This window comes from Oncorhynchus mykiss, chromosome 17 (genome assembly GCF_013265735.2).
Source record: "Oncorhynchus mykiss isolate Arlee chromosome 17, USDA_OmykA_1.1, whole genome shotgun sequence".
Taxonomy (NCBI): Eukaryota; Metazoa; Chordata; class Actinopteri; order Salmoniformes; family Salmonidae; genus Oncorhynchus; species Oncorhynchus mykiss.
Genome location: NC_048581.1, coordinates 5,872,971 through 5,885,470, shown reverse-complemented (window position 1 = coordinate 5,885,470; position 12,500 = coordinate 5,872,971). Strand labels below are relative to the sequence as shown.

Below are 12,500 nucleotides of genomic sequence, written 5' to 3'. Positions count from 1 at the left end.
CTGTAGAACAATATATACATCCACCAATACACACATCCCCTATAGAATAATATATACATCCACCAATACACACATCCCTTATAGAGAGAGACGGCGCTGGATACATACACTCACTCAAGTACAAAATCTGTTATTTTGATCTATCTACAACCAGTGTTACAGGGTATCTATCTACAACCAGTATTACAGTGTATCTATCTACAACCCGTGTTACAGTGTATCTATCTACAACCAGTGTTACAGTGTTACAGTATATCTATCTACAACCAGTGTTACAGTGTATCTATCTACAACCAGTATTACAGTGTATCTATCTACAACCAGTGTTACAGTGTATCTATCTACAACCAGTATTACAGTGTATCTATCTACAACCAGTGTTACAGTGTATCTATCTACAACCAGTGTTACAGTGTATCTATCTACAACCAGTGTTACAGTGTTACAGTGTATCTATCTACAACCAGTGTTACAGTGTATCTATCTACAACCAGTGTTACAGTGTTACAGAGTATATATCTACAACCAGTGTTACAGTGTTACAGTGTATCTATCTACAACCAATGTTACAGTGTATCTATCTACAACCAGTATTACAGTGTATCTATCTACAACCAGTGCTACAGTGTATCTATCTACAACCAGTGTTACAGTGTTACAGAGTATCTATCTACAACCAGTGTTACAGTGTTACAGTGTATCTATCTACAACCAGTGTTACAGTGTATCAATCTACAACCAGTGTTACAGTGTATCTATCTACAACCAGTGTTACAGTGTTACAGAGTATCTATCTACAACCAGTGTTACAGTGTTACAGTGTATCTATCTACAACCAGTGTTACAGTGTTACAGTGTTACAGTGTATCTATCTACAACCAGTGTTACAGTGTATCTATCTACAACCAGTGTTACAGTGTTACAGTGTTACAGTGTATCTATCTACAACCAGTGTTACAGTGTTACAGTGTTACAGTGTATCTATCTACAACCAGTGTTACAGTGTATCTATCTACAACCAGTGTTACAGCGTATCTATCTACAACCAGTGTTACAGTGTATCTACAACCAGTATTACAGTGTATCTATCTACAACCAGTATTACAGTGTATCTATCTACAACCAGTGTTACAGTGTATCTATCTACAACCAGTGTTACAGTGTATCTATCTACAACCAGTGTTACAGTGTTACAGTGTATCTATCTAAAACCAGTGTTACAGTGTATCTATCTAAAACCAGTGTTACAGTGTTACAGTGTTACAGTGTATCTATCTACAACCAGTGTTACAGTTTATCTATCTACAACCAGAGTTACAGTGTATCTATCTACAACCAGTGTTACAGTGTATCTACAACCAGTATTACAGCGTATCTATCTACAGCCAGAGTTACAGTGTTCTATCTACAACCAGTGTTACAGTGTATCTATCTACAACCAGTATTACATTGTATCTATCTACAACCAGTATTACAGTGTATCTATCTACAACCAGCATTACAGTGTTACAGTGTATCTATCTACAACCAGTGTTACAGTGTTACAGTGTATCTATCTACAAACAGTGTTACAGTGTTACAGTGTTACAGTGTATCTATCTACAACCAGTGTTACAGTGTATCTATCTACAACCAGTGTTACAGTGTATCTATCTACAACCAGTGTTACAGTGTATCTATCTACAACCAGTGTTACAGTATTACAGTGTATCTATCTACAACCAGTATTACAGTGTATCTATCTACAACCAGTATTACAGTGTATCTATCTACAACCAGTGTTACAGTGTTACCGTGTATCTATTTACAACCAGTGTTACAGTGTATCTATCTACAACCAGTGTTACAGTGTATCTATCTACAACCAGTGTTACAGTGTTACAGTGTATCTATCTACAACCAGTGTTACAGCGTATCTATCTACAACCAGTATTACAGTATATCTATCTACAACCAGTATTACAGTGTATCTATCTACAACCAGTATTACAGTGTATCTATCTACAACCAGTGTTACAGTGTATCTATCTACAACCAGTATTACAGTGTATCTATCTACAACCAGTGTTACAGTATTACAGGGTATCTATCTACAACCAGTGTTACAGCGAATCTATCTACAACCAGTATTACAGTGTTACAGTGTATCTATCTACAACCAGTGTTACAGTGTTACAGTGTATCTATCTACAAACAGTGTTACAGTGTTACAGTGTTACAGTGTATCTATCTACAACCAGTGTTACAGTGTATCTATCTACTACCAGTTTACAGTGTATCTATCTACAACCAGTGTTACAGTGTATCTATCTACAACCAGTGTTACAGTGTATCTATCTACAAACAGTGTTACAGTGTTACAGTGTTACAGTGTATCTATCTACAACCAGTGTTACAGTGTATCTATCTACAACCAGTGTTACAGTGTATCTATCTACAACCAGTGTTACAGTATTACAGTGTATCTATCTACAACCAGTATCACAGTGTATCTATCTACAACCAGTATTACAGTGTTATAGTGTATCTATCTACAACCAGTGTTACAGTGTTACAATGTATCTATCTACAACCAGTGTTACAGTGTTACAGTGTATCTATCTACAACCAGTGTTACAGTGTATCTATCTACAACCAGTGTTACAGTATTACAGTGTATCTATCTACAACCAGTATTACAGTGTATCTATCTACAACCAGTATTACAGTGTTATAGTGTATCTATCTACAACCAGTATTACAGTGTTATAGTGTATCTATCTACAACCAGTGTTACATTGTTACAGTGTGTCTATTTACAACCAGTGTTACAGTGTATCTATCTACAACCAGTGTTACAGTGTATCTATCTACAACCAGTGTTACAGTGTTACAGTGTATCTATCTACAACCAGTATTACAGTGTATCTATCTACAACCAGTATTACAGTGTTACAGTGTATCTATCTACAACCAGTGTTACAGTGTATCTATCTACAACCAGTATTACAGTGTTACAGTGTATCTATCTACAACCAGTGTTACAGTGTTACAGTGTATCTATCTACAACCAGTGTTACAGTGTTACAGTGTATCTATCTACAACCAGTGTTACAGTGTATCTATCTACAACCAGTGTTACAGTGTTACAGTGTATCTATCTACAACCAGTGTTACAGTGTTACAGTGTATCTATCTACAACCAGTGTTACAGCGTATCTATCTACAACCAGTATTACAGTATATCTATCTACAACCAGTTTTACAGTGTATCTATCTACAACCAGTATTACAGTGTATCTATCTACAACCAGTATTACAGTGTTACAGTGTATCTATCTACAACCAGTGTTACAGTGTTACAGTGTATCTATTTACAACCAGTGTTACAGTGTATCTATCTACAACCAGTGTTACAGTGTATCTATCTACAACCAGTGTTACAGTGTTACAGTGTTACAGTGTATCTATCTACAACCAGTGTTACAGCGTATCTATCTACAACCAGTATTACAGTATATCTATCTACAACCAGTATTACAGTGTATCTATCTACAACCAGTATTACAGTGTATCTATCTACAACCAGTGTTACAGTGTATCTATCTACAACCAGTATTACAGTGTATCTATCTACAACCAGTGTTACAGTATTACAGTGTATCTATCTACAACCAGTGTTACAGCGTATCTATCTACAACCAGTATTACAGTGTATGTATCTATCTACTGGTACTCACAAAGCTCTTAGGTCTTTCACATGCTACACACACATTATTGGAAACAGAAGCGTATTTAGCTAACCCAGAAGAGCCTATTCTGTGTTACAATAGAAGCGTATTTAGCTAACCCAGAAGAGTCAATTCTATGTTACATACAACGTTCCCTCAAATTTCAGGTCTGCTGAGCGCAAACTTGAACGTTGTGAAAATTCTGTGCAACTTCCAGCCTGCGTTTACTGTGAACACTGAGGTTGTACCCGCGTTTGGGCTCCAAAGTGGCGCAGCAGGGCCTGACATTAACCTGTTATTCCACGTGTTTTATCAGACAAGGAGGTGACTGAACATGTTGGGTTGTTTGATACAAGAAACCACTTTACAAAATAAATTGCATTATTATTCCCATACCATTATTACAGAGAATCAGTCACATTATGCTACCCTCTGCCTATTGGCTACTGAGCTTAATCAAGCCTGTCTCAAAATACAACACTGCCCCTTTAAGACAAAAAAAAACCCTCTTTACTCGCTTTTCAAAGATGTCTAGAAATGTACACGTTTTGTGCTCTTGTAGGAAGCAATCACTACAAATGATCTATAACTGGGCTAATAACTCCCTAATTAGCAAAGGATATGAACAAAATGTGTGGCTACATGCAGCTCTCACTTTGAACTCAAAACATATTGAGTTGATTCGATCGCAATTCCCACAATAAAGGGAAACGTTGATAGTGTTACCTAAAAGGGAAAACTCTAGAACGTTGATAGTGTTACCTAAAAGGGAAAACTCTAGAACGTTGATAGTGTTACCTAAAGGGGAAAACTCTAGAACGTTGATAGTGTTAACTAGAGGGGGGAAACTCTAGAACGTTGATAGTGTTAACTAAAGTGGAAAACTCTAGAACGTTGATAGTGTTACCGAAAGGGGGAAAACTCTAGAACGTTGATAGTGTTACCTAAAGGGGAAAACTCTAGAACGTTGATAGTGTTAACTAAAGGGGATAAACTCTAGAACGTTGATAGTGTTAATTAAAGGGCAAAAACTCTAGAACGTTGATAGTGTTAACTAAAGGGGGGAAACTCTAGAACGTTGATAGTGTTAACTAAAGGGGAAAACTCTAGAACGTTGATAGTGTTACCGAAAGGGGGAAAACTCTAGAACGTTGATAGCGTTACCTAAAGGGGAAAACTCTAGAACGTTGATAGTGTTAACTAAAGGGGATAAACTCTAGAACGTTGATAGTGTTAACTAAAGGGGAAAAACTCTAGAACGTTGATAGTGTTACCTAAAGGGGAAAACTCTAGAACGTTGATAGTGTTAACTAAAGGGGGGAAACTCTAGAACGTTGATAGTGTTAACTAAAGGGGGGAAACTCTAGAACGTTGATAGTGTTAACTAAAGGGGAAAACTCTAGAACGTTGATAGTGTTACGGAAAGGGGGAAAACTCTAGAACGTTGATAGTGTTACCTAAAGGGGAAAACTCTAGAACGTTGATAGTGTTAACTAAAGGGGATAAACTCTAGAACGTTGATAGTGTTAACTAAAGGGGAAAACTCTAGAACGTTGATAGTGTTACCGAAAGGGGGAAAACTCTAGAACGTTGATAGCGTTACCTAAAGGGGAAAACTCTAGAACGTTGATAGTGTTAACTAAAGGGGATAAACTCTAGAACGTTGATAGTGTTAACTAAAGGGGAAAAACTCTAGAACGTTGATAGTGTTACCTAAAGGGGAAAACTCTAGAACGTTGATAGTGTTAACTAAAGGGGGGAAACTCTAGAACGTTGATAGTGTTAACTAAAGGGGGGAAACTCTAGAACGTTGATAGTGTTAACTAAAGGGGAAAACTCTAGAACGTTGATAGTGTTACCGAAAGGGGGAAAACTCTAGAACGTTGATAGTGTTACCTAAAGGGGAAAACTCTAAAACGTTGATAGTGTTAACTAAAGGGGATAAACTCTAGAACGTTGATAGTGTTAACTAAAGGGCAAAAACTCTAGAACGTTGATAGTGTTAACTAAAGGGGGGAAACTCTAGAACGTTGATAGTGTTAACTAAAGGGGAAAACTCTAGAACGTTGATAGTGTTACCGAAAGGGGGAAAACTCTAGAACGTTGATAGCGTTACCTAAAGGGGAAAACTCTAGAACGTTGATAGTGTTAACTAAAGGGGATAAACTCTAGAACGTTGATAGTGTTAACTAAAGGGGAAAAACTCTAGAACGTTGATAGTGTTACCTAAAGGGGAAAACTCTAGAACGTTGATAGTGTTAACTAAAGGGGGGAAACTCTAGAACGTTGATAGTGTTAACTAAAGGGGAAAACTCTAGAACGTTGATAGTGTTACCGAAAGGGGGAAAACTCTAGAACGTCGATAGTGTTACCTAAAGGGGAAAACTCTAGAACGTTGATAGTGTTAACTAAAGGGGATAAACTCTAGAACGTTGATAGTGTTAACTAAAGGGGAAAAACTTTAGAACGTTGATAGTGTTACCTAAAGGGGGAAAACTCTAGAACGTTGATAGTGTTACCTAAAGGGGAAAACTCTAGAACGTTGATAGTGTTAACTAAAGGGGGGAAACTCTAGAACGTTGATAGTGTTACCTAAAGGGGAAAACTCTAGAACGTTGATAGTGTTACCTAAAGGGGGAAACTCTAGAACGTTGATAGTGTTACCTAAAAGGGAAAACTCTAGAACGTTGATAGTGTTACCTAAAGGGGAAAACTCTAGAAAGTTGATAGTGTTACCTAAAGGGGAAAACTCTAGAATGTTGATAGTGTTACCTAAAGGGGGGAAACTCTAGAACGTTGATAGTGTTACCTAAAGGGGGGAAACTCTAGAACGTTGATAGCGTTACCTAAAGGGGGAAACTCTAGAACGTTGATAGTGTTACCTAAAGGGGGGAAACTCTAGAACGTTGATAGTGTTACCTAAAGGGGGGAAACTCTAGAACGTTGATAGTGTTACCTAAAGGGGGGAAACTCTAGAACGTTGATAGTGTTACCTAAAGGGGGGAAACTCTAGAACGTTGATAGTGTTACCGAAAGGGGGAAAACTCTAGAACGTTGATAGTGTTACCGAAAGGGGGGAAACTCTAGAACGTTGATAGTGTTACCTAAAGGGGGGAAACTCTAGAACGTTGATAGTGTTACCTAAAGGGGGGAAACTCTAGAACGTTGATAGTGTTACCGAAAGCGGGAAAACTCTAGAACGTTGATAGTGTTACCTAAAGGGGGAAAACTCTAGAACGTTGATAGTGTTACCTAAAAGGGGAAAAACTCTAGAACGTTGATAGTGTTACCTAAAGGGGGGAAACTCTAGAACGTTGATACGGTTACCTAAAGGGGGGAAACTCTAGAACGTTGATACAGTAACCTAAAGGGGGGAAACTCTCGAACGTTGAGTGAAGTTCAATCTCGTGCTTCTCTGCGCGGGGCTGCGGATGTGCGCAGCTTAAAGGGAACATTGGGGACAACAGAAGCTTCTCAAGCTAAACCCAGAAGATCCAGATAATGGATAAATCATATAGACCCCTTCTCTCTGTCTCTCTCTCTCTTCACCAACAGACATACAGTCTGACCGTGTGTGTGTGTGTGTGTGTGTGTGTGTGTGTGTGTGTGTGTGTGTGTGTGTGTGTGTGTGTGTGTGTGTGTGTGTGTGTGTGTGTGTGTGTGTGTCAGACACATGTGTTTCATTAAGACCACAGTAATTAAACAGTAGCTTTAAAAAATATATATGATGTTGTTAGAAGTCCCTACTGCCTCTGATCTGGAGGACTCACTAAACAGAGAACATCCCTGGTCGTCCCTATTGCCTCTGATCTGGAGGACTCACTAAACAGAGAACATCCCTGGTCGTCCCTACTGCCTCTGATCTGGAGGACTCACTAAACAGAGAACATCCCTGGTCGTCCCTACTGCCTCTGATCTGGAGGACTCACTAAACAGAGAACATCCCTGGTCGTCCCTACTGCCTCTGATCTGGAGGACTCACTAAACAGAGAACATCCCTGGTCATCCCTACTGCCTCTGATCTGGAGGACTCACTAAACAGAGAACATCCCTGGTCATCCCTACTGCCTCTGATCTGGAGGACTCACTAAACAGAGAACATCCCTGGTTATCCCTACTGCCTCTGATCTGGAGGACTCACTAAACAGAGAACATCCCTGGTTATCCCTACTGCCTCTGATCTGGAGGACTCACTAAACAGAGAACATCCCTGGTCGTCCCTACTGCCTCTGATCTGGAGGACTCACTAAACAGAGAACATCCCTGGTTATCCCTACTGCCTCTGATCTGGAGGACTCACTAAACAGAGAACATCCCTGGTTATCCCTACTGCCTCTGATCTGGAGGACTCACTAAACAGAGAACATCCCTGGTCGTCCCTACTGCCTCTGATCTGGAGGACTCACTAAACAGAGAACATCCCTGGTTATCCCTACTGCCTCTGATCTGGAGGACTCACTAAACAGAGAACATCCCTGGTCGTCCCTACTGCCTCTGATCTGGAGGACTCACTAAACAGAGAACATCCCTGGTCATCCCTACTGCCTCTGATCTGGAGGACTCACTAAACAGAGAACATCCCTGGTCACCCCTACTGCCTCTGATCTGGAGGACTCACTAAACAGAGAACATCCCTGGTCACCCCTACTGCCTCTGATCTGGCAGACTCACTAAACAGAGAACATCCCTGGTCATCCCTACTGCCTCTGATCTGGAGGACTCACTAAACAGAGAACATCCCTGGTCATCCCTTCTAGCCTCTGATCTGGAGGACTCACTAAACAGAGAACATCCCTGGTCACCCCTACTGCCTCTGATCTGGAGGACTCACTAAACAGAGAACGTCCCTGGTCACCCCTACTGCCTCTGATCTGGAGGACTCACTAAACAGAGAACATCCCTGGTCATCCCTACTGCCTCTGATCTGGAGGACTCACTAAACAGAGAACATCCCTGGTCATCCCTACTAGCCTCTGATCTGGAGGACTCACTAAACAGAGAACATCCCTGGTCATCCCTACTGCCTCTGATCTGGAGGACTCACTACACAGAGAACGTCCCTGGTCATCCCTACTAGCCTCTGATCTGGAGGACTCACTAAACAGAGAACATCCCTGGTCATCCCTACTGCCTCTGATCTGGAGGACTCACTAAACAGAGAACATCCCTGGTCATCCCTACTGCCTCTGATCTGGAGGACTCACTAAACAGAGAACGTCCCTGGTCATCCCTACTAGCCTCTGATCTGGAGGACTCACTAAACAGAGAACGTCCCTGGTCATCCCTACTGCCTCTGATCTGGAGGACTCACTAAACAGAGAACATCCCTGGTCATCCTCTACTGCCTCTGATCTGGAGGACTCACTAAACAGAGAACGTCCCTGGTCATCCCTACTGCCTCTGATGTGGAGGCCTCACTAAACAGAGAACATCCCTGGTCATCCCTACTGCCTCTGATCTGGAGGACTCACTAAACAGAGAACATCCCTGGTCATCCCTACTGCCTCTGATCTGGAGGACTCACTAAACAGAGAACATCCCTGGTCATCCCTTCTAGCCTCTGATCTGGCAGATTCACTACACATTACATGCTTCATTTGTAACTGATATCTGAGGGTCGGAGTGGCTCTCTGTACATAAACAATTCAAACACAAAGTATGGCAATTGGAAACTTTTTATATCTCTCTCTCTGTGTGTGTGTGTGTGTGTGTGTGTGTGTGTGTGTGTGTGTGTGTGTGTGTGTGTGTGTGTGTGTGTGTGTCAGAGAAACTAGTAGTCACTTCCTCACTGCAGTGACACACACACTCATGCGTGTCCGGGCGCACATACACATCTAAGTCTGCCGGCTGATGCCACGTTCACACGCTGGTCAGAACTAGGAAACTCTTGACATTTCAGACTTGCTTAGAAAGTCGATAAATCCCGAGTTCTGACCAGCATGTGAACGCGGCACGAGAGCCAGACGTGAGTCACACTGTGTCATAGTTAATGTGTTTTAGTTAGGTACAAAGTGTACGTCTGGTCTGCATGGGACCACTGATCCGTTAGATACAAACCTAACCACTGATCTAGAACCAGTTTTACTTTGTGTGAACGTCTGACACCACTGACTGAACCAGTTTGACTTAGTGTGAACGTCTGACACCACTGATCTAGAACCCGTTTTACATAGTGTGAACGTCTGACACCACCGTTTTCCCTGCCCCAGTCCTACCCATTCTATAGAGAGGGAAATGCACAAACGGACCTAATATCCAATGTTTTGTCAATGAGAGTAGAAGCTGACTTGGGATCAGTTTCCAGGAGACAAACTCCATATACAGTAGAGAATAATAGAATAGGAGCTGACTTGGGATCAGTTTCCAGGAGACAAACTCCATATACAGTACAGAATAATAGGGTAGAAGCTGACTTGGGATCAGTTTCCAGGAGACAAACTCCATATACAGTAGAGAATAATAGGGAAGGAGCTGACTTGGACCTAATATCCAGTGTCAATGAGATCAACACTCAGAACTCAGAGCTTTTGAATTGAACTAACTAGGATGGGCCTCTGCCTGATGCGCGTCAATACAGTGCGCGGGGAATTGACTGAATAACGTCGTTTTCCCTTGGAGAAATGCCATGCTACAATAACACGGGCCTGTTCACTGCATGAGTCACAATGGTTATAACTCTTATCTAAAAGTATTTATTTTGGCTACCTTTATGATATTCTCAAAGATTGTGTCCCGGAAGTCGAGTAGGGCTTTCTTGTCGAACTCTTTCCCATTAATAATCCTCATCTGTTTGAGGAAGGTCGATTTGCCGCTCTCTCCAGCACCGAGGAGAAGGATTTTCACGAGCCGCCTTACAGCACGCCTCTCTCGTGCAAGCATGGCATCAATCTCCCGGCTCCTCCGCCGAGCCTCTCGCTCCTGCACCGCGTCCCTTTCCCGGATCCTGTCCTTGCTGCCGCCCGCCTCTCGGGTGGCCTCGGCCGGCAGCAGGCAGCGGCTCAGGCTCCGCACAACTCCCGACATGGTCCGTGTTTAACCAACCAACCCACCAAACTTCAGCAGAACCTTTTCATAATACGAGAAGAGTCCAGTCTACACTCCCATTCAATAGGCTACGGTTCGATTATACCATTTTAGTAGTAGCAGGGTTATCCGACTGATATAAAACCCCAGATTGTCTCATTCCACTCTGAGGAAAAAAGTGAGAAATTTGGCTATTTCGATATCCAAATCCTTGACATGATACGAGATAATCCACTCCACTCCGCTTTAATACATTTATATTAGCCTAAAAGTTTAAGTGGCTAGGATTATCAAAATGAAAAAATAAGATTTTGTCGTCCATTAAAATAGATCCTGTTTATTTATCCGTTATGCGCCGACCCGCAGAGTTGCGCGAGCTGGAGATACTCCCGTGTCCATTTTGGTTTAGAGTTGGATGTGTTGTCTTCTCAAATAAAGAACCAGCGAAGTGGACAAGAGGGGGAAAAACAACACAACCGCCGCCGAGACTAAAGTCGTCCAACAAGCGTTATAAACTCAGTATAAAACGATATCACCGTCCGCGTATCTAGACTAAAGTTTAGCCTAACAAACAAACTTCAGGAAAATAAAAGCAAATGTTGCCTCGATGTAGATTAGGAGGATTCCCAGGGGATTTCTGAACTTGAGAACACTGACAAAAAGGCAAGAGTGGGAGCGAGAGTCTGGCCCAGTGATTTATATATACACTAGGTGACTAACAGGGGGTGCTGTTTTGAAGCCACTGAGCCTCCATATTGGCACTCACCGCTGAATTTTTGTAATATATTTTGGAAGCTATATAAATGCATTTGGCCTCGTCGTGGCCCACCACGGAGTTGGGCTGTAGTTGTAGTGGGCTGTTCCATGTCAGCTACATACTGTCTTGGTCTGGTCTAAGACTGCTGCAGCACTACTCCGGAAGGCAGATAGGGGGCGACTCAACACCACTCTATCACTGCGGGAGGCGCCGAGAAAGAACATTGGGATGTAGGGCTCAATGCTTTAATTGGAATCAAAGAAAGAACACTGGGATGTAGGGCTCAATGCTTTAATTGGAATCAAAGAAAGAACATTGGGATGTAGGGCTCAATGCTTTAATTGGAATCAAAGAAAGAACATTGGGATGTAGGGCTCAATGCTTTAATTGGAATCAAAGAAAGAACATTGGGATGTAGGGCTCAATGCTCTAATTGGAATCAAAGAAAGAACATTGGGATGTAGGGCTCAATGCTTTAATTGGAATCAAAGAAAGAACATTGGGATGTAGGGCTCAATGCTCTAATTGGAATCACAGAAAGAACACTGGGATGTAGGGCTCAATGCTCTAATTGGAATCAAGACAAATATAATACAGTAGAGAATAATAGGATAGGAGCTGACTTGGGACCAGTTTCCAGGAGACAAACTCCATATACAGTAGAGAATAATAGGGAAGGAGCTGACTTGGGATCAGTTTCCAGGAGACAAACTCCATATACAGTAGAGAATAATAGGGAAGGAGCTGACTTGGGACCAGTTTCCAGGAGACAAACTCCATATACAGTAGAGAATAATAGGGAAGGAGCTGACTTGGGACCAGTTTCCAGGAGACAAACTCCATATACAGTAGAGAATAATAGCTGACTCAGGATCAGTGTCCAGGTGACAAACTCCATCCTCTTCTAGAAGACTTGTTGTAGCTGGCTAGTTGTCTCTCCTTCCATGTCTCAGAGCAGGGCTTGAACACGAGTGTTAAACCTGCTGTTTTCAACTCTCTAGAGACAGCAG

General features: G+C 41.7%; 1 protein-coding gene across 1 annotated transcript in view; it reads right to left on the bottom strand.

The window, feature by feature from the left end:
* Positions 1 to 11,583, bottom strand: part of LOC110513250 (guanine nucleotide-binding protein subunit alpha-12-like) — a 34,657-nt gene extending 23,074 nt beyond the window's left edge. The window contains exon 1 of the mRNA XM_036947954.1: positions 10,416 to 11,583. Coding sequence (XP_036803849.1) covers positions 10,416 to 10,733 — 318 coding nt within the window. The 5' untranslated portion in view covers positions 10,734 to 11,583. The remainder of the gene's footprint in view (positions 1 to 10,415) is intronic.
* Between the last annotated feature and the right edge of the window lie 917 nt (positions 11,584 to 12,500).